General features: G+C 43.4%; 3 protein-coding genes across 3 annotated transcripts in view; 2 read left to right on the forward strand and 1 right to left on the reverse strand.

Annotated features, from left to right (window-relative positions):
* LOC142995270 (roundabout homolog 2) overlaps positions 1 to 9,856 on the forward strand; it is a 32,928-nt gene extending 23,072 nt beyond the window's left edge. The window contains exons 11-26 of the mRNA XM_076146260.1: positions 19 to 187; positions 1,849 to 2,015; positions 2,328 to 2,449; positions 2,661 to 2,877; positions 3,040 to 3,158; positions 4,150 to 4,327; positions 4,850 to 5,062; positions 6,177 to 6,219; positions 6,320 to 6,456; positions 6,568 to 6,855; positions 7,015 to 7,159; positions 7,867 to 8,210; positions 8,377 to 8,493; positions 8,665 to 8,814; positions 9,535 to 9,656; positions 9,845 to 9,856. Of these exons, the coding sequence (XP_076002375.1) occupies positions 19 to 187; positions 1,849 to 2,015; positions 2,328 to 2,449; positions 2,661 to 2,877; positions 3,040 to 3,158; positions 4,150 to 4,327; positions 4,850 to 5,062; positions 6,177 to 6,219; positions 6,320 to 6,456; positions 6,568 to 6,855; positions 7,015 to 7,159; positions 7,867 to 8,210; positions 8,377 to 8,493; positions 8,665 to 8,814; positions 9,535 to 9,656; positions 9,845 to 9,856 (2,543 nt within the window). The remainder of the gene's footprint in view (positions 1 to 18; positions 188 to 1,848; positions 2,016 to 2,327; positions 2,450 to 2,660; positions 2,878 to 3,039; positions 3,159 to 4,149; positions 4,328 to 4,849; positions 5,063 to 6,176; positions 6,220 to 6,319; positions 6,457 to 6,567; positions 6,856 to 7,014; positions 7,160 to 7,866; positions 8,211 to 8,376; positions 8,494 to 8,664; positions 8,815 to 9,534; positions 9,657 to 9,844) is intronic.
* Positions 9,857 to 12,270: 2,414 nt separating this feature from the next.
* On the forward strand, positions 12,271 to 14,658 carry lim2.3 (lens intrinsic membrane protein 2.3). Its single transcript, XM_076146379.1, has 4 exons — positions 12,271 to 13,509; positions 13,898 to 14,047; positions 14,125 to 14,259; positions 14,371 to 14,658. Exons 1-4 carry the CDS (start codon positions 13,335 to 13,337, stop codon positions 14,430 to 14,432), a joined length of 522 nt encoding a protein of 173 aa, XP_076002494.1. The 5' UTR covers positions 12,271 to 13,334; the 3' UTR covers positions 14,433 to 14,658.
* Positions 14,659 to 14,847: 189 nt separating this feature from the next.
* hspa8b (heat shock protein family A (Hsp70) member 8b) lies at positions 14,848 to 19,005 on the reverse strand. The gene is made up of 9 exons (XM_076146377.1): positions 18,853 to 19,005; positions 17,621 to 17,830; positions 17,333 to 17,538; positions 16,998 to 17,150; positions 16,207 to 16,762; positions 15,925 to 16,127; positions 15,582 to 15,780; positions 15,262 to 15,494; positions 14,848 to 15,187 (listed from the first exon to the last, which is right to left on the reverse strand). Exons 2-9 carry the CDS (start codon positions 17,823 to 17,825, stop codon positions 15,011 to 15,013), a joined length of 1,932 nt encoding a protein of 643 aa, XP_076002492.1. The 5' UTR covers positions 17,826 to 17,830; positions 18,853 to 19,005; the 3' UTR covers positions 14,848 to 15,010.
* Positions 19,006 to 22,151: the final 3,146 nt, after the last annotated feature.

Here is a 22,151-nt window from a genome sequence, read left to right on the forward strand (position 1 = left end):
TCCTGTTTTGTGTGACAGAGGAAGGAGTCACCCTATTATCCAGGATCTCTGAGTTCATCCAGCTCCCGGGGCCTCCGCAGAAGCCCGTGGTGACCGAGGTGACCAAAAACTCGGTCACCCTCACCTGGCAGTCCAACCCACACGAGGGCGGGGCCGCCGTGACCTCCTACATTATAGAGGCGTTCAGGTATTCTATCTATTTTGTTAACATTTTTGTTCACTTACAAGGCTAGTTAGGATGCGTTGTTATAAAAAACTGCTACAGTGTCAGTTTCACTCTTAATGCTTTTATAGTTTTCCTCATATTCCCAAACAAGAAATGCCTTCTTCATTTTGCATCATTACATCTCAGTAATGACTCATTAATACCCGAGGGAGAAAGACTTGGCGAAAGTGACATCACAAGGCATTTAAACGCGCCATCCAAGATTGCAGTCGTTGGCGTCGCCATAGCAACCAAGTGGAGTTTGGTAAGAGCAGAGATAGAGTGAGACAGAGGAGAGTTATTGCAGTAGTCGGTCCTGTCCTGCGGCGATGGAGGTGGGGAGGGGGTCATTACAGAAACAGGAGAGAGGGAGCGGGATGAGTCTCGGCCTGCATATACACACACACACACACACACACACATACTAGTGCAGTCGGATCAGGCTGGGAAGATTCTGTGAGGCAGATTTGTACGCAGACTTTTGGTCCCTATTAGAGAGCCTGAGCAAGAACTTTAGATCCACTTACTGTGGCGCCGTTACAGAATGTTTATCTGCCGCAAGCAAGAACGCAGTTCCAGCATCCCTCAGCGCGCTTGCATTAACGCCTGCTACTTTTACAAAGAGGACAAGAGATGCTTGATGAGGCATTTATGTTAAAGCATTTCCCTGCGGTTTCCCATCCAAAGCCATTTACAGGTGTAACAGCACGAAAAAAAAGGGCCAGATAATTCTTTTTTAAATGGTAAAACTCCGGTGAGAAAGATGGCAGGGGGGAGGTAGAGAAAGGGTTGATGGAATAATGCTGCCGCTTGCTTTTTGTAATCACCTCCTCATTTTCTCTTCTACTGAGTTAAGGAAATTGTTAAATGGTGCTCGTGCCGTTCGAGATGGTCCCCGGCCGGGCGCCTCCTCGCTGGGCCCATTCAAGAAGCCGTCGGTGTAACTTCCCGCAAAGAAAGAGAGAATAAAACGGGATACTGTTCCTTTTGAGAACTCAGACTGACTGTGATTGCAGGTTTTTAGACGAGCAGGGGCCGAAATAATCTGAGAAATGTTCAGTAGCTGCTTCGTTTGCTCACTCGCTCATACTCACTCGCCTGTCTGCACTCAGTTGGATCCTCCGCTCTCCTCCTCTGATTGCAGTCGTAGCACTGTCCTTGTTTGTTCCGTTATCGCATCAAACTTGAGATCTCGCACAATTTCTGCTGCGATCATTTAGATAAGTTGCTGAATTCACAACACACAGTGACATCACTGCCTTTGTCATCTCTCTAAAATAAAAAGCAAGATCTTCACCTTTTTTTCAGTTTCACCTCTGTCTTTCACATTATCAGGCTCATTATCAGCAGTGGCTCCAGCGCTTTGATCAAACCCATTAATTAGTCTATCTCTGGATAACACAGTCATTACACTCTGCTCCTGAGATAACGCAGCTGAAAAAGAACACACACACAACCACACACAGAGGACGGAGCCTGGTTGAAACTGCCGCTGTAAAAATGAAGTCGCCGTCTTGACAAATCCATTCGTTACTATCTCATCGCAACCGCGGTGGGGGGGGGGATCAGACTTGAAACGATTTTGTTTTCATATCTTTGCATTTTCACAGTCAGCGATAACGATTACTGACTCTCCTCCGCAGCCAATCGGTGGGCAGCACTTGGCAGACGGTGGCGGACCACGTGAGGCAGGAGAGGCACACCGTCGTGGGACTCTTCCCCAACACCGTGTATCTATTTATTGTCCGTGCCATCAACTCCTATGGCCTGAGCGACCCCAGCCCCATCTCTGAGCCTGTCAGGACGCAGGGTAAGGACGCAGAAACACACATCGTCCATCCTTTCCTTACTTGTATCATTAAAAACAGCACTAATGCTAAACACAGGAATAATTAAAAATGAGAACTCTTGCTAGGCAGAAAAGACGGGTGAGACCTGATACTGGATGTGAGTCATTTTGTGTGCAGTCTCAAAAATTAATTGCTTTCCCAGTGTGATTCTCCTCTGCCTCCAGCAATGTCGAGTTTAATGTCAAAGCTTTTTTTCTCTACCTAGAATGGCTTCAATGTGTTTTTTGTGTGATTTTTGACCTAGACTGAATGCAAATGTTTGTTCATGTCAGATGGGAGTCCTGCAGAACAGGGCGTGGACCACAGGCAGGTGCAGAGGGAGTTAGGAGAGGTGTCTATCTATCTGCAGAAGCCCGTGGTTCTCTCTCCTTCCAGTGCCAGGATTTCTTGGATGGTGAGCAGAACAGTTTGGCTGACGAAACATTCTAGTTTTCAAAGTCAGCTCGCAGTGTGGAGGACACACTAATCCTCCGATATTAACCTCCTCCGAGCGTTACGCAACACAAACAGATCAACTTTTTGAAGTCACATACAGATTCTGGTACTGGGTTCTGATTGTTGATGTGAATGCTGAATCGCTGTTTTTTTCCCGGGGGGGTTTTCAGGTGGCACGTCAGTCTCGCTACGTGCAGGGATACCGTATATTTTACCGCACTATCGGCAGCTCTTGGTTGGTGCAGGATGTGGAGGCCACGTCTGACCTCAGCGCCATCTTGGTGGACCTGCAAGGCAATGCGGAGTATGAAGTCAAGATCCGGCCGTACTTCAACGAGCTGCAGGGCCACGACAGTCTGATGGTTCTGCTGCGAACTCCTGAGGAGGGTAAGAACTGCACAGACGAAGCCGACTGGGAATTGATATTGTTGTACTTTAATCAATGCTATAGCTGAAATTAGAAAGGGATTTTTGTTTGGGCCCTTTTCTGGAATTATTGGGTTACATCGTTAATACAGGTATCATTTTTCTTCTTATCTGCCTCTCCAGTCTTGTGTGCAGCACCACAGGCTGTATCAGTGGTGCAGCTCATTAATACCTCCAGTATCAGCGTGTCCTGGGAGCCTCCACCACATAATGTTCAGAGTGGGATCATTCGAGAGTACAAGGTGAGACTGCAGACCTACACAACAACAACAACAACAACACAAGCAGATTTTTTTATTTTGCTTCCAAGATTGCCAGGCGGTGATGCAAGCTGTAGGCTGTAACAAATGAATGAAAGGATCGCATGGTGTTTTGAAATGACACAGCCAATGCTCAGATTAGTTGTTTTGATACTTATGAAAAACACTGAATTTTATTTTTATAATGTTATTAGTAATTGCTTACAGCCTTATACCTGCTGCTGAAACAGACTCGTCAGATTCTCAGCTGAACACCGACTGTCCCCTGTCATCTGCTTGCTCTGTGAAAAACAGAGAGTTCCGATTATGTGTCCTTTAGTGTGAGCACAACACTGACTACTAATCATCTCGCCGCTATTCCAGAAACAACATCAAACTGGAACACAGAGTTCTATTGTTTTGGCTCGTCCTCCCATCTGCTTCTGGGCGCAGCAAGTTATGAGAGTGTGATCGTGAAATTTAGGATGCTTTTGTTTGTGGCTCATCAGCACAAAGATGCTGCGTTGTGTGCAAAGCATGATGAATATGAAAGATTAAATTGATTAAATGGGATTATATATCCATAGTGTCAAAGCATTCAGTCTGTTTGTTTGGATCACGGACAAAACAATTTCCTCACACAGACGTCACAGACAATTTATTAATAATGTTTTCTTAGATGATGCATGCATGGTCGAATCCACACGGAGCATAAAACCAACTCATGCATAAAATCACTAAGCAAAGCACCATCAGGGTTTGAATCTGTGACCGCATTGCGTTGACATCAGTCCATCTTTTATCTCTGTCTTTGCTGTCATTCTGCACGCCACACTATCAGATAATGCATCAATGCCATGACAACCAAAGGGAAAGGTTTTCATTTTAATCACAGGCACACATCTTTGCACGGGGGTGTGCTGGATGAATACTTTCTTCATGTGCGTTGACATCAAATTGAATGGTTAACCCTTTGTGCCTGGTGTGTTATCAGATCTGGTGTCTGGGCCGCAGTCTGGAGGAGGGGAACCAGATTAACCGAACTGTGGATGGAGCTGTTCTGTCCATCCTGCTGACGGGCCTGCTGCCTGACGTACGCTACGGCGTGGCGGTGGCTGCTGTCACCAGCCTGGGTGTGGGTGCTGAGAGCCCGCCTGTCAGTCTGCTTCTCAGTGAGTCATTCAAAGTGTTACCGCTACTACACAGGGAGAAATATGGCAGGATACACTCAGAGTGTACCGAGATTACCACAGGTTAAAGCCGTGCAAAAGACTTAACACCGCCACCTCTGCAGCATTGACAAGTGTGATAAAAAAAGTAAAAAGTGTGAAACAGCGATTGTGAAGTTATTAAAGGGAGACACAGCTGTCAATGGCTGTGGTCTAGCCATGATGAAGACTGTAGGGGACGGCACCTTCGTCCTCTAGTTTGGACCCACCCGCGTGAGATTTGGCACGATGGTTTCAGAAGTAGAAAAGCTGAAAGATCCTGCACAGAGAACATCCAGAGAGCCAGAATCACTGCGTCTTCAGTCTCTACTATAAAGAAGCATGTGGCTTCTGCCTCTCACAGTGGAAAAACAAGTTTTGGCTGTCTGGAGATATAAAATCCAGATGAAATGTATTAAACTACTTCACGCATTTTTCCATTCACTCATTATGAATTAGGCCGTTATCCTTTTAACATTCTCTTAGCCATGCCATTGGACAAGTCATCTGTGGTGAAGAAGGTCAGACTCAGTCTGTCGGAGCAGATCGCCACTGTGGTTCGCCAACCGGCCTTCATTGCAGGACTGGGTGTGGCAGCGTGGATGGTCCTCATGGGCTTCAGCGGTTGGCTCTACTGTCGCCACCGCAGGAGGAAGCAGCTGGGACACTATACCACGTCCTTCGCATACACACCTGCAGGTGGGTACTTAAGTGGGGTTTCGCCTCATGTCACGTATTGCACGTTTGAGAGTATTAACTGGCAGGGTGGTGCGTTTATGTGCTGGCACAGTTGGAAATATTGTTCCGGTGCAGTTATAAAAGGCACACTTACCATGAAGAATGACCTATAAAATCGAGAAAAGGTTACAGTGGCAAGCTGACAATGAATTTTCAATTGTCAGACATCCTGCCACTGCTGAGTGCCTGAGTGGCATTTTAATCTGCTAAACGTCACATCTCATTTATTATGTCTCTCCTTCATCAAAGGCAGGAGTAAGAAAGAAAACACTCTTAGCCGTTGTTATTGCTTTGTAGACTAACGTGACATGTTCTGTTTTTCAACAAATGAAGTGATGAAGTTGATAACAGACCAACAGGGAACATCTCCAGCAGTGATGAATGTTTTCAATTTTAGCTCCTAGTTCCCAATGCAATGCATGCACTTTCGCTGCATATTCAGTTAATTAAAATGTATTTATCCCCACGGGGCAATTTCAATTCATAGAATAAATGACAGGTTGAATGCACACACCAGTGTATGCAAACAGCAGCGATTATATACGGTTTATTTTAGAATATGCCCTTTGGCACATAAGTACATAAACACATAAATTGTTCTCTGACTTGGAGTTATATTTGTTCATGTTCACAAACGCCCAGGGCCATCCAATGAGCATTTTGTTTTGATTAAATTCAGACTGACTATTATTGCCGTATTCAAATAATGATCATGTCTGTGAATATACTGCTATTGCTATTGCACTTAAAAATAATCCATACTTCACTTTATAATATACGGCTCCTATTATCATGTTATTGGAGATCACACAGAGGCTGCACCTTTAACGTCTGTCTTGTAGGAAGAACATCTGCCCTTAGATGTTACGCAGCCGTCTCATTTATGTAGGTCAACGCATGTGTTCTTCATAAAATATCAACTAAAATCTACATATTTTAAAGCCCATGTGGGGGAAACTGTGGAAGCCAGGGTAATTCAGCTGAATGTCACACATATCTTCTGTGTAATCGTTCTGAAGACTCTGCTGTAAAGTCAGATTTGCAGTTAAGAGCGTTTTCTTGTTTGGTCTTCCAGTTGGCTTTGCTCATGGTGAAGGATCTGGAATCATCAATGGAGGGTATGTTGCAGATTATGATTACATTTAAAATTATACTAATAATAATTAGTTTTACTTTACACTGTGAAAATATCTGACACAAGCTCTGCTGCATTTCCAGTCCTGGCATGCTTGGATCAAACATGGGCAACTACCCATGGCTGGCTGACTCCTGGCCAACATCTAATCTCAGCCACAACAGCAAAGACTCAGTCAACTGCTGCTCCAGCAATCTGGACCCAGACCGATATTACAACAGTAAGACTGTTGTGACCTTGAAAGTCGATTGCTTCGTGACATACTGTGAACGCTCCTCAGTGAATGCATCATCGCCATGGTTTTATTCAACGCGATTCTTTCCCATTGCAGCTGTCGACATCATCAACTACCAGAACCAGTCGGAGAAACACAGCACAGCGTCCACGGACAGTCCAATCTACAGCACGATCAACACTGCCGCTGAGGAGGACTTACTGGCATACTACGACACCTACTCCACCACGTCCTATAACAAGGGTCCAGACCTGTACAGCAGCAACCCGGTACTATCAAATGGCAGCCTGGTGGTGCTGGAGCAAGACCTGGACCACTGGACCATAAAATCTGGTCAGTCCGCATCTGAATATGCCAGACTCCAGTACTGCAAGAAGACGAATGGTGAGGGCTTTTTTATCTCTGGAATCAACTTTTATTTTCATGGAATGGTAAATGTACTGGAGTTCCAAATGTAACATATACTATATAATTTGCATACTCAAGCAGTAGATGTTGCAAGCGATGTCATAATGTCTCAATTCATCACGATACTCTTCATAGAAAAACTGGTGAAGCTGAGATCTCTCGGGCCCACGCCTAAGCCTGCACCTGCACCACTCACCTGGGTGGACGTGCTGTCTTTGCCTTTGCCAGCCAACAAAGATAGAGGTCACGCAAAGACAGACCGAGCACTCGAGCCACGCAGGTGAGCCTTCTTTCTGAAAACGTGAAATGCTTCCCAAGTTCAACATCAAGGCTGTCTCCTCCCATAAAGTCTTGATAGCCCTCCATCAACATGATTGCTTCTTGCGCCGTCTCATTTGCATCCGGTAAATAGTCAGGGTTATTATTAGAGTCAAGGCCTCTGACTTCACCTACTTGACACAGAGAGGTAAGGCAGATAGGTATCAAACCTGCCACATCACTCAGGTGTAGCTGTCAAACAAACCTTGCGTCAGGTTTAAAGTCTGAGGAGGTTTTTTGGATTAACATTTGTGTCTGGAGGCAGTGAGTAGATTGCACTTCGGGGTTTTAAGAAGGGAAGCATCTCCTCTAACACGCTCTGACAGATAAGATTGCAGACATAACAGGGTGGGATTGGAGGGCTGCTCTGACTGTGTCGTGTCTGTTGTAATGACGTTAGCCGCCATCTGACAGGCTGGATTAGCAGCTTCCATTTTCAATGACATGTCCATTATTAAATTAGCCCTGATGGCACTGATGTGACAACATAAATCATGGAGGTGGTTCACGTTCTCTAACCCTAGAATGCACTGAGAGTAACAGAATGTTCTTTCGTTCTTGTGTTAAAAATCCAACCTTTCATTAATGAGTATTTTACTTTATAATCAAGTAGGTTTCACATGTTCCCTCTAGAATACACACTCTGCTGTTACTTCCTCCATTCTTAAGCTCTGAGGAGGACGACGAGGACTGGTGTCCCCCGCTGCCTGCCAGAACTTACTTGACGGACACGTCTAGGGAGGAACTCTCCAGCTTCAGCTCCAAAGCAGATGAGATGTCCTACAGGGTTCAGTCCACAGCTACGCTAATGCCTTCCCCCCAGCAAGATGCACACACGCCCGGCGACGGTCCAGGGGCTCCGCACTGTGATCTGTTGGCTTGGCAGCATTCAGGCTCCCAGGTCACCCAGTCCAACCCGGATCTGTTCATCAACGGCAAGGTCCGGGATGTGATCGAGGTGTACCACACCAGCCAGTGGGCAGATAACTTCAACGGGGAAAACGCCGGAAATGGTAAGAATACCTTATGGGGTTTTGGCGCGCAACCTTGACCGACTTCTAGTGACGCAACATACAACCACACAGTATCACACAGTGTTTACTTTACAGTGTTAACAAAATGGTGTTAGATTTATTCAGAGTACTGCTCAGTAGTGATGTGGGTGTGCTCTCTCCTCAGGACAATCTCTCGCTCCCTCGCTCGAGCTGAACCCTGCAGCCCAGGTGCACAGATGCAGGACCAAGAAGAAAACCCCCAAGGACGGACTAATCCAACGAGAGCCACGCAGCCCAGCAGGTATGACACACTGCAGCTTCTGTGTTCTACTTTGGCCACGCGAGCAAAGAAGAAGAGGGAACATTCCATGTTGTCAAACAACACCTTTCAGGCATTTCTCTGAAAGTCTTCACACTTAGATTTATTACAGACGTTTTAGAGCAGTGTTTCTCTCTATGATCAAACATGCAGAGCTCCCCCCGCCACCTGCCCCTCCCCCCACAGACAACTCCATGCAGCTCCTGGCCGATGTTTTGGATTGCAGCCGAGCAGACGGCAAACGGAACGATGGTAGCGATCCTGCTCATCTTCAGAGAGGCTCTACAAAGTGGATATCACAGGGTACTGCAACTATACCTGCATGTATTAGTCCTAAACACTGCTGCTGTTAACGCAACACTACTTTATACTACTATGGCTTGTACAGTATGAATCAATCAGAGAACCAAAAATAGGTACGTTATGTTTTTGTTTTGTATGTGGGTAGTATTGTTGTGATGATTCATATAGGATCATCCCCCTTGGGCAGTAAATGAAGCTAAATCCATCTCAACACACACACACACACACACCCACACACACTTCTATATCCCAGTGAAGACATCTGTGTGAAGGTTGGACAGTGGACACACCAATTATTTTTTCCCAAATAACAGTATAATCTCAACACACAAACATGTCTTGGTCTTTTTCTGGTTTTGCTATTCTATTCTTTTTTGGGGCTTTTTATATCAAAATACATCCCTACATTCAGGAAGTTCTCCTGCTTCTCATGGTTCAACCCGTTTTTAGATCGGACTTACCCATTTTGTGTGAGAGCCAGTTGTCTGACATGCAGTTTTCATGCATCTTCTGCCTTCAGACTGACTCAGCTCTGTTTAGACTTAATTGGCTGCACCTGTTGTTTTGGCAGCTTCAAGGGATTTGAGTTTAAGCTGTCATTCAAACTGCTTGTAACTTCTTCACTCATCAATGTACAGAAACCACACACACACACACACACATAATAAATACCACAGCTGCACGTTTTAATCATTAATTCTTTTATTTTTTCCTGTGCAGATGAGAATGTAATCACATATGGTCAGACGAACTTCATGCCCAAGGTTCAGATGTCAGCCTACGGGTCCCTGGGCGGGCAGCTCGTCCCGCGGCCTTCCACTGGCGGTCGCAGGAGAGACGAGGTATGACTAGACCTACAAATATAAAAATTTGTTAATCGCACATTGAAAAACAGATGTGTAGTCTACATTTCCAGCGTTATATTTTGATCTACAACTGCTCAAAGAGCTTCTGTGCTCCTGTACCTCATTACCCTATCAGCGCTGTGATTTGCATCCATACTCACTTGGTTGTGTTTGTTTCTTTCCAGAACCTCATGTAGACCGAAGCAGATTATGTGACATTACATCCTCTTCTCTCCTCGATTTCCCGTCTTTGCAAACCAACCTTCCAATCTGTTACCATTGCACCTCATGAAAACTAAAGACAAAGTGGAAAAAGCGTCAAAGGTTCGGCATCTGCCTTTTGCCATTTGTATTTATACATTGAAAGATTTATTCCTTATTTATTTTTGTGATTTTATTCCCCCACCTCCGTGATGTACATAGACATCTTTACAGTTTTTTAAAGGCGTGATCAGATGTTTTGCTGAAATAGGTCCGGGGGAAAGCAAATGTTGTATTTTCAGGCAATCATCAATATAAAGTGAATCTAACATTACATACTGTACAGTGGATTATTGAATGTAGCCTTCTGTTTATGCTTGACAGTGGATCCATGATGACAAAAAGAAATGAGTCATAAAGTCTGATAATAACCCATTGTGTGTGTATGTGAGAGTGTGAGTGTGTGTCACTGCAGTGTGTGTTACTGACTTTATCCCTGTGTGATCGTGAACTGTAAAACCCCCAGTGGATCACCCGTGTGTTAGTTCTGATGTGATTTTTAAATCGGCCAATAAAATATTTGCTACAAAAGTGTTTTTGTCCGTTTGAGATTTACACACAGCATATTTGCAGCAGGTCTTTTATATGATCATAAAAACGGTGCATCGACAGGAAACCAGACAGAGAGAGCGAGAGCGTCAGCGAGGATACACAGAGAGAGACAGAGTGAACTTTGAGCTCGTAATGTAATCTGGTGTATTCCCAGCAAAACCCTGATAGCCTCTGTGCAACAGTATGAGTCAATGCCTTCCTAGAACGCACTGAGGTATTTGAATGCAGCATAAGCATGTGTTGTTGAGGTTGACTTCATTGTTTCAGTAAATATTGGAAAATTTGATGCTTTTACACCATTACAGCAGACAGAGATGGAGTTTGAAAAGGCTTTCTTCCTGATGCATCCTCCACATCTCCTATCATCTGTTTGTCTCCTCTTGTGCGGCTGAAAGCAGAGCCAATGTTTGGCAGTGAAGCAGTCAGATGGCGCAGGAAAGTGAGCTGGATTCAAATGCCCACCAGGTCCCAGCAGGCTAAGGAGAATAATGGTAATCCAATGCAATTTAGAGGGGTTCAACAAATTCATGCTTTTAGGGCCTGTTGCACGGATTTAAGGTCGCCTTCTGTAACTCCACCCCGACATCACACACACATCCACGTTCACACTCCTAAACCAATTGCATTCAACACCAGCACAAGGGTGCGTGGGAGTGTTGTTGCTGCAAAAACACAAACAAATACATTTTTAATTGTCATTCATCCATTGCTATATCTATGTATGTAACAGCTTTGCCAGCTTTTACGAGACAGCGTTGTTAAATATGGGTGGAATAATTAGACCTTAACGTCTTTCAGCTGCGGGTCCGATCCTCTACAAAGGATGAGAAAAGTCCACAGCTGTCATCAATAACCTAATTAGAATGTGATTGAGCAATGTGATGCATTGTACTCACAGACCATGAACTATAATGAATCATTCAGTATGTTTATATGAACCTGAACATTGACCAACAACCTCATTATTGCCTGATTGAGCAGGTAAAGACCATGGCAGCTGAAGATGAACATGTTGCATATACGCGACAATCCAACATAAATCAAGAGTTGATAATAGGCGACATCTAGTGGCTGATGGAGGAGGTGCAACCACATTCTGTATTATACCTCAGCCTATGTTCCATAATTTGGGACCATTAAAGAAGACAGACGTATGTGGTCAAATTTGACCCCTAAGAATATATATAGTTGTATTTTTGTATGTATTTTGTTCTTCTAGAATCACCATTCTAGAAGAACTCCATTCTATCCTTTTCCTGGCTAACTACTCAATCTCAACTGTGACAATCGTTGCAGCTTCTGTCCGAACAATAACACAAAGCACACTGAAAGCTCCTGCTGATTGCTTATTGTGAGTATGAAATTCCCACAAAAGAGTTTTGCTGTTTTAAGGTAATTGCCTACATTACATACTGTGGTGTTGTGCTGTTGTGCTGTTGGCTCCGTTGTGTTGTTCATTGAATTGCTGAAGGTCAGAGTGATTTTTCATTTGTAATTTAATTATTTACTCTTTGCGGGGTGTGTGGCGAATTACAAGACTGGAACTTGACAATGTGAAATGAAATGAAGCATTAAATATTTTGCTCCTCTGTTATTGTGCAGGGTTGAAATATATTAAAAACGCAGCAGTGGGTGGAATTCCCAACATTCATATAACATTCTCAAAAAAACCCCATCTCAAACTTGATCACGAGCAAATAGCACAACATAAATTATCATAATATTTCACATAAACTGATAAAAAAAACTAAAACATCTTTCAAAATGACACAAATTCAGTTTTGAAAGTTTTACCAAGCTTTTTATTCTTAAATACTCTTTATTAAATGAAATTCTCCAGCCATACTACAGCTCAACCTATTGCAGTCCATTGGTTTACTGTGGTTGGTTGTGCAGCATTTTGAATTAAAAGCCCTGTGTCATCAGTAATGCCGGGATGTGCACAGCACTTTGCCAGTTTTGTATTTTCAGCAGATTCCCTAAAACACAAAACTCATTCTCTGTGATTGGTTGTGGCTCAGCGTGCTCTATTGTTCCATCAGCCGGTTTGTTCGCTCGGGTTCCTACGCAAAAACAAAACTTTCCTGCCACCCCAGGCAATATTGGGCTCCTCTGTGCTTTGACAACCTGAAATATTGGCATCTTCTGATTTATTTCTAAGGGAAAAAGATAAAGGTAAGACATCAATATTTACCGCACTGAGGTGAAAGTCTGCATGTTTTTGAAACTGGAAATATTGAAACACAAGATGCAATGTTTCTTTTTAAAGGATCACATCAAATGGAAATAATGTAGCTGTCTTCATTCACATTTCACATGCCCCCACAATGCAACATGATGTTTTGGTAACTTTATTTACGATATAAAGTTAATTTGTGTAGGTTTCAACAATGTGTGCTCGCTAAAGTTGCCAATATAACTGTTGCTACCTTATTAAACGTTGTTTTTTGCTTGGAAACACCATGTTGAGAAACAAAGATCCCTTTTTCACAAGCGATACAATCAAAACATTAGAGAGGAACAAGAGATTGCGAGTGACAGTGACTCTAAAATTTCAAAGCGGCTTTCACAAGAAGCTGATGCCTGAAGCTCTACAATGTCCACAGTTCCTCATCCATAAGTCCGCAGCATCTGGAGGAAACAGTATTAAGTATGGCTTGTGTCAATCCCAACCACAAGATGCTCATATAGGCTCCTGCTGAATGAATTTACACCATCTTTTTGTTTTATTCATGACCAGTGTTGCTCCACGCTCTGTAAACAGGAAGTATCCACCCTAATTGGTGTAGTGGGGGCCCAGATGTGGCAACACTCCTGACACGCTCAGTTCCTCTGTGATTGTCAAGTGTGTATTTCGGCAGGATGTACAGCTTCATGGGAGGAGGGTTGTTCTGCGCCGGGGTCGGGAACATACTCCTCATTGTCTCCACGGCAACTGACTACTGGATGCAGTACCGTCACGCCAGCAACTACATGCACCAGGGCTTGTGGCGGTACTGTGTGCCCGGGAAATGCATGACTCACACAGACAGCATTGGTAAGAGAGACAAAGACTTGCCGGGTATCTTGGCGTGTTCATAGACCGCAGATCCTCATTGGTATGCAGTGGTGTGCTTGCTATCAGTGCCTGCCCTTCGATGTCACCCTAATGAAGACCAGTGTTCCTTCGCCTTTTCGCCATTGTTGTGCTCGTAAAAGGCAAAAACATGAGTAATATCTCAAGGTGGAGTGTTATATCAGCATTATGCAAGTATCTTTTAAAAGGCGAATGATGCGCTAAAAGGCTTTGACGATTGGCTGATTTGTACCCAGAGATGTATGGATGATACGAGGGGTGAATATGAGTTGGAAATAGAGGATGACATTGGGGGGTGGGGGGATCTTCTGGCATGGCTCTCAGTCTCACCTTGTATTCTCTCTCACAGCCTACTGGGATGCGACTAGGGCCTTCATGATTCTATCCCTGCTGGCTTGCTTCGTCGGCATCGTGATCGGCATCATGGCCTTCATCCACTACTCCTCCTTCGATGGGTTTGACAAGACGTTTGCAGCCGGCATCCTCTTCTTCATCTCCTGTAAACATCTCACACATCGTGTTTAGCCACATGCAAAACTGTCCCAGAATATTTCAATTTTCATCCTTTTTTATTAGGTTTCTTTGTGTTGCTGGCGATGGCTGTCTACACTGGAGTGACGGTGAACTACTATGGTAAACGCTACGGAAGCTGGCGATTTTCCTGGTCCTATATAATGGGCTGGGTGGCAGTGGTGCTCACATTTTTCTCAGGTAGGCTTAGTTACAAGGAGCACCTTATTCTGATGTTCACATTCATCTGATGAGCCTATGCACCATTCTGCAATGTGTAGCATTATTTTAATCTCTCTCTCTCTCTTCTAGGTATCTTCTACATGTGTGCCTACAGAATGCATGAATGCCCCAGAAACTCTAACTCACGCTGATATTCCAACACACACTGGTCCATAATTTCATGGCCTTGAGGAACCAAGACCTGTGAACTGTCCTAAACATCGTGAATGGCCCTGAATATTCAGAAATAAGCTAAATAGCTCCTTAAAATTTAATAAAAAAGTAGACAAATTTGTTTCAACACCTACAACTTGTATTTGCATTAATAAACATCTTCCAAGGTGCAGAATGAGTCAGATATGATTATTTATGTTGTAAGATAGAATAGGAAACCTACTGCGGAAGTAAATGCTCTATCTGAGTGTGTGTGTGTGCGTGTGCGTGTGCGTGTGCGTGTGCGAGTGGGGGGGTGGGGTGGGGGGGTAGTCATCATGTTAAATGTTACATTAAATCTCATAGAAAGATCCGTTCAAAGACTGAACATCTTTATTAAGGATTGAGCAACCACAACCGTTAAAACCACACAAGTTGACTGATCCCAAAAAGCCACAGATAAGATTTGAGCCCTACATTGACCCAAAAAGAGAGAGTAATGAATCTGAGTGAATGATATCTTATGATGACTTCTCACACTGAGTCAGAGGAGAGAGAATTTCAGACGCCATCTTGTTTAATCAACCTCTTCGATGGTGGGGCCAGAGGGGGCTCCTCCACCTGAGGCACCTGCAGAGAAGCCTGGCATCCCTCCTGGTGCTCCCCCTGTGCCCTGGTACAGCTTGGTGATTATGGGATTGCAAACCTTCTCCAGCTCCTTCTGTTGATACTCAAACTCCTCCTTTTCTGCAGACTTAAAGGTGAGACACAGTCATTTTCGACAACTTGCACACCGACTGTTGCCCCAGCTATCCACTTAATTCCTACCTGGTTTCCATCAAGCCAGCGGATGACCTCATTGCACTTGTCCATGATCTTCTGCTTGTCGTCATCGCCGATCTTGCCCTTTAACTTGTCGTCGTCCATTGTAGACTTCATACTGAAGGCGTAGGACTCCAGGGCATTCTTGGCAGCCACCTTTTCTCTCTGAACATCGTCCTCAGCCTTGTACGTCTCTGCCTCGGTAACCATACGCTCAATATCCCCCTTGCTCAAGCGACCTGACCAGAGGCACAGTTTAAGGTGTCATTTTATAAACAGGACGCCGACAAATAAACACAACACATAGATAGATCTTATTCACTGACCTTTGTCGTTGGTGATCGTGATCTTGCTCTCCCTGCCAGTGCTCTTGTCCTGAGCAGTTACATTCATGATACCATTGGCATCGATATCAAAGGTCACCTCGATCTGAGGGACCCCTCGAGGGGCAGGAGGGATTCCAGCCAGCTCAAACTTCCCCAGGAGGTTGTTCTTGTCGGTCATGGCCCTTTCACCCTCATACACCTGGGGGAAAAATCTCACCTCAGCTCATCAACGTACATTTAGGTGAAAATTTTACAATTAGTGTGTGATGATTACTCAAAATTGTCATGTTTAATTGACCAACCAAAATGAAATCTATGTTAAAGACAAAAATAGTACTTGCACCTGAATGAGCACACCGGGCTGATTGTCTGAATAGGTGGTGAAGATTTGGGTTTGCTTTGTTGGGATGGTGGAGTTCCGTTTGATGAGAGAAGTCATAACTCCTCCGGCAGTCTCGATGCCCAGGGACAGAGGGGTCACGTCCAGCAGCAGCACGTCTTGCACATTCTCAGACTTGTCACCTGACAAGATGGCTGCCTGCACAGCTGTAAAACAAATGTGGGGATTTCTGGTTTTATGAGGTGGTTTTACATCTGAATCATTTGTGGCATTCACACAATATACCTGCACCATAGGCCACTGCTTCATCTGGGTTAATGCTCTTATTGAGCTCTTTGCCGTTGAAAAAGTCCTGCAGCCGAGACTGGATCTTTGGAATACGAGTGGAACCTCCCACCATGACAATTTCGTGGATTTGGCCCTTGTCCATTTTTGCATCACGGAGAGCGTTTTCCACAGGTTCCAGTGTGGCACGAAACAAGTCGCCATTCAGCTCCTCAAATCGAGCTCTGGTGATGGAAGTGTAGAAATCAATTCCATCAAACAGGGAGTCGATCTCAATGTTGGCCTGGGTGCTGGAGGATAAGGTGCGCTTGGCCCGCTCACACGCTGTACGCAGACGGCGCACCGCCCTCTTGTTGTCGCTGATGTCCTTCTTGTGCTTGCGTTTGAATTCTGCGATGAAGTGGTTTACCATGCGGCTGTCAAAGTCTTCTCCGCCTAAGTGGGTATCCCCCGACGTGGACTTCACCTCAAAAATGCCGTCTTCAATAGTCAAGATGGAGACGTCAAAAGTGCCGCCGCCCAAATCAAAGATCAGGACGTTTTCCTCAGCACCAACCTGCGATTGAAATAGATTTAGATTAGATTAGATTCAACTTTACTGTCATTGCGTATGTCACAGGTACAAGCAACGAAATAACAACATTCCCAGCAGATATGAGTGAGAGTCTTTAAAACGTGAGACATTCATTGGATCCCTATCATGTAATGCACTATTGTACAACCACCAATAAGCCTTTAATATAAATGGTTAAATGAAAACGATGTAGTAGAACGTGACCATTTTTAAAAACCTTTTTGTCCAGGCCGTAAGCGATGGCAGCAGCAGTTGGTTCGTTGATGATGCGGAGGACATTGAGCCCTGCGATGGTGCCTGCGTCTTTGGTGGCCTGGCGCTGAGCATCGTTGAAGTAGGCAGGCACGGTCACCACGGCATTGTTTATGGACTGCAAAAGGGAACATGGTTGCAAATATGAATACTAACATTTCTTGTCTGTCTACTTAAATAACCGCTTCACAAATTAACAATCCATGAAATACTCTCACTGCTTGTTCATACTGTGATTCATGAGCTGTTTTTACTTTTGTGGACATACAGAATTCCACAGGGATGTAGATGTTTCTGTACCTTTCCGATGTAGGCCTCAGCAATCTCCTTCATTTTAACCAGCACCATGGAGGAGATCTCCTCTGCGAAAAACGTCTTGGTCTCTCCCTTGTAGTCCACTTGCACTTTGGGGCGTGACGAGTCATTAATGACGTCGAAAGGCCAGTGTTTCATATCTGCCTGGACAACGCTGTCTTCAAAGCGCCGTCCAATTAGACGCTTTGCATCTGAAAGGACAAAAAGCGATGTGATAAGTGAGCAGAGTTGACTACCTAAACGCCATTTGTGTAGACAAAAAACATTTCATACCAAACACTGTGTTGCTGGGGTTCATGGCCACCTGATTCTTGGCTGGATCTCCAATCAGCCTCTCTGAGTCAGTGAAGGCAACATAACTGGGCGTGGTCCTGTTTCCCTGATCGTTGGCAATGATCTCCACTTTTCCATGCTGGAACACCCCCACACAGGAGTAGGTGGTGCCCAAGTCGATTCCAACAGCTAGTCCTTTAGACATGGTTCCTGGGATAATGACAAATAACACAGTTTAAACCAAGGAACTATAGGTACAACATTGTTTACCTATATACCTCTGCCAAGGCCAAATGTCCTCCAGTTATGACTCAGTATCTTATGAATGAGATTTTACTGTTTTGGCAGCCAATGAAAAGTGGTCAACTGTCAACTGAATTCTGAATTGCAGAAGATACAAAAACTGTTAGGCAAATATAATATGGGTTAAGGCAAATACAGTGCCACCATCAGGCGAACCAATTTTATGGGTTCTTCCCTGGATCATGGCCAACCTACCCACTGAGTGTCATTGAAATGTGTTTGGCCTTGGTCGAGGTAATGAGATTACCTTGGACCCAAATTGAATACCTGCAATTGCTTCAAACTACTATGAGTATGAAAATGTATATTATAGATTGATTGTCACAGACCAGAAACAAAGCCTCACTTGAGTTTTTTGGTAAGTTGGCAACATTTCTTTACAGACTCAAAAGCATGGCCAACACATCACAAGGCCTTCTGCTTGCAGGACAGACCGGTTCCGTGAGACGCCTCATTCCTGACTTTGACTAGTTGAGAAGTTTGTTGAGCATTAAACTGAGCTCATTAAACTGAGCTTATTACGTTGAGCGACTACATGCTGCTCGGGAGGCGTTGCATAACCGTGTTGCTTCAGGTTAACATACCAAACAAGTCCTGACTCGCATTGCAGTGCAAAGTGCACAATTTTTTATCAGTCACACCCCTAAATGGATAAACTTTAAGCAATCCATAATCAAATGTTAGTTAATCTTGACATAATTTACAAAAGGTACTAACCCACAACACCCTGTAATGACACTTATGCCCTGCTATGCTTTCATATCTCATCTGGAAAAATGCACCACTGCAGCTTTCGTTTCGGCTTAAATCACTTAACATATGTCAGCTGTTAACACCAACAACAAACGGTTAATATCCTCAGTTTACAAGGAAACGCCCCTGTTAGGCCTGTGGAAAACAATAGCATTTACAATGCTACCCACACTCACCTCGGTTGAACTCCAGAAGTGTTGTTTCTTGGGGAGTTTTGGGTCAGTGAAGGGGCGGGACTTCGCTTCACTAAGCAGGGTCAGGCGAAAGTGTACTCTGCTCTCAGGTGTCTGTGCGTGTGAAGAGGGTGAGGCTCCAGCAGCTCTGGCAAACCTGCGTTCTCACAAGAGACATAGGAGGAGTCACACAACTCATTCTCATGCATGGTTTTCTGGTGATAAAGTAGATCAGAATGACGTGAAATTAAATAAATTATAACTTGCTTGGATTCAACCTGCATACTGTCTGCATCTTGTTATACTGAGCTCATTCTGAGTCACTTAGCAACAGAACAACCACAGTATATCTTCTTTTTCTGAAGAACCATCAAGTATCTTTAGTCACAATTCTGCAATATTCTAAGGTGACCATGTAAAACTTGCAGAAAATGAAATAGCATCATAAAAAATCACAATACTTTTTACGGTATGTGTAGATTACAAGAATTTTGTGACAACACAAAAAGGTGTTCCTCCAGTGCCCAACATCAACATAGATAAAAATGGGTCAGATAAATAGTCATATGCAGTGGAAAGTTGTTTTGATGTATGTTCAACAGTTGTTACACAAAGTTTTCTCTGGACATCCATGAGGAGTGTGCAATACTTTAGATAAATAATCTATATCAGCTGTAACTAGTCTGAAGTTATCTTAGTAATGTAGGCTATCTTCCCTCTAGTTCCCGATTCTGCTCACTCTCATTACTTTATTTCGGTTACATTCATGAACAAGCCATAAATGAGTACCTGCACCTGGAGTACAGACAGACGGGAATCACCCATGAAAGAAACTAATTTAATTTAATGTAAATGTAAATAAGATGCATTTTTGATGCAGGTGTCGATCTGATATTGTATCTACATAATTTATTTGTTTAATACTAATGACTTTCTTTGTATAATAATATCTTTATTTGTATAGTACCTTTAAAGTGAGTTTACAAAGTGCTCTGACAGACAAAGCCAAGCTGGAAATTCTGGCAATATATGGTAAAAGGTGGCAAAAGAGATACAAGGCAAGTATAAAAAGTATAAAAAATAACATAAAACAAATATACAGTTTACATTTTAATCTTGCTTACTTTGTTGGTTCCTGTCATTTATCTGTTTGTTGTTTGACAGCCGAGGACCTAATGGTTTTTGCCGTCAGCTTGTACTTCTTTGTTTTTGTACCTATTAAATAAATCTTTGGACCAAACCTCCTGCCTTTTGTTGTTCGTCATGTGGATTCAGCTAAGCCTCTAATCTTACACTATCGCTCAATGATGACTATGATTTAATAGGTCATCACCAACACACATTGATAAACACTTATGAAATGGAGACGTTGAGCAGTGACGCACGTCCTAGATTTAATGAACAGCTTAGAGGAAGACACAAAGACAAACGTGTGAGCTTACTGTCAGGTGAGCATGATTATCACTGATGACTGAAGAGGCCGGTGATCAGTGATTCCTTTAAAGAAGGGTTAATCAACTTTTGATGATATTGTGTAACTTAGTGACAAAGTCACAGAGTGTTGTTGTTTCAGCGTCACCATCAGGATGAGTAGTGTTTCACTTTGCACAAGTGATTGCACATGTCTGAATTTGGTTACGTAAGACTGATTCATTCATGAGACGTGACACTTTAGGAAGAATGAGCCATGCCTCAACTCTGGCAGTAAATTATAGCAAAGGGGCAAGAAGTTATCTTTATCTATTTAATTATGTGATAATTAAAAAACTGTGGGGGGAGATACAAAACTGGGTGTGAATAGGCATATAAAAGCGGATGTAGACAGACTGAAGGACTCCAGTGAGCATGCTTTGAATTACTGTTCAAAGCTAGAGACCAAAACATAACAGCATTAACTACAGTGCCACCATCAGGCCAACTGGTACCTACATTTAATGGCTTCTTCCCTGTATGTCGTTCAACCTGCGCACCAGGTTCAAAAGGAGTCGGTCTGTGGCTTTTTTAGACATCCTGCTGACAACAGATTGGAAACATGATCTCCCTGGCAGAGGTAATGAATGTCTATAGATGCTTGCATTCCTCTTCAGCTCGCTCAACATTGTCTATGTTCTATTGGAAACATTAGAAGTCAAAGTCATTCTCCTAAAATTGCTTGACAAATTCTTAACATCATGGCCCGTAATTTCCACAAATTTCACACTTCATGTGTAGTCTTGGATCTTTCTGCCTTCAAGCGACAACAGGTCCTGAATTTTATTCTTCTTTTATATCTTTTTCAGCAGGTTCTTCTTTCCAACCTTTTTGCGCCATTAAACACCCCACGGTTCAGGTAGTTCTCCTGCTTCTCACGGTTCAACCCGTTTTCAGATAGGATTTATGGATTTTGTATGAGAGTTGTCGACAGTCTTCAGACTGACTAAGCTCTGTGTCTCAAACCATTCAAACATTTTTCTTTTAGGGTTTATTCAGCATATACACATATATTTAATGTTTCATTAGGTAGCGCCAGATTAAAATGCTTCCCATTTTAAAGGTTTTCCAGCAATTCCCTATTGAAATACATTCAAATTCCCTTCAGGTCTTTATACTTTCACACCCTTCTAACTTGTTCGTACTTTCAGGTACAGAAACCATTGAAACATTTTTCAGGCCTTCATGCTTCAATCTTTCAGACATTGAATTAGCATTAGGCAACAATTTCCAGCAGTTGCAATCACAGCGTGTTTTCTTCAGGGAATGCATTTCTCGTCAACAACCTTTGACATATGATTATGTAACCATGCAGAATGGTCACGAGGTGGCATATAAGTATATATACATTATATCCCTCTCCCTTGGCACATCTTATCGCATTTTGTGTGGGATCCCAGGGCGTTACCGGGGCGGATGGATATATAACAGGATATATGATCCCTCTGACACAATCTCTGGGTTTACAATGAGTTTAAAACTAAAACAAAAACAAACTGGGTCACAGATCATCATGTTTAATACCAAGCCTTAAAAAGAAAAAGGGCCCTGCCTTTGTTGCTGTCAGGATACATTACACCCTGCTCAGGTGTTGCTTGTGTTTGGGAATGTGACTCTGTCATAACAGCCAAATTTTGAACAAAAAAGCCGAACAGATAAACAAAAAAATCAATAGTTTTTATATAAATTTGATCCTATAAACATGACACATTTACCCACATGGCAACAGAAAAAAGTAAGGCAAACGTGAAAGTGTATAAAATAATTTAACACTTCTCATTTTATATGATGGTCATCTGGCTCCCTGCGGTGCTATACAGTGTAAAGTAATT

This window comes from Genypterus blacodes, unplaced genomic scaffold (assembly GCF_046128005.1).
Source record: "Genypterus blacodes isolate CSIRO-AG114 ecotype Tasmania unplaced genomic scaffold, CSIRO-AGI_Gbla_v1 ptg000032l_1, whole genome shotgun sequence".
Classification (NCBI taxonomy): Eukaryota; Metazoa; Chordata; class Actinopteri; order Ophidiiformes; family Ophidiidae; genus Genypterus; species Genypterus blacodes.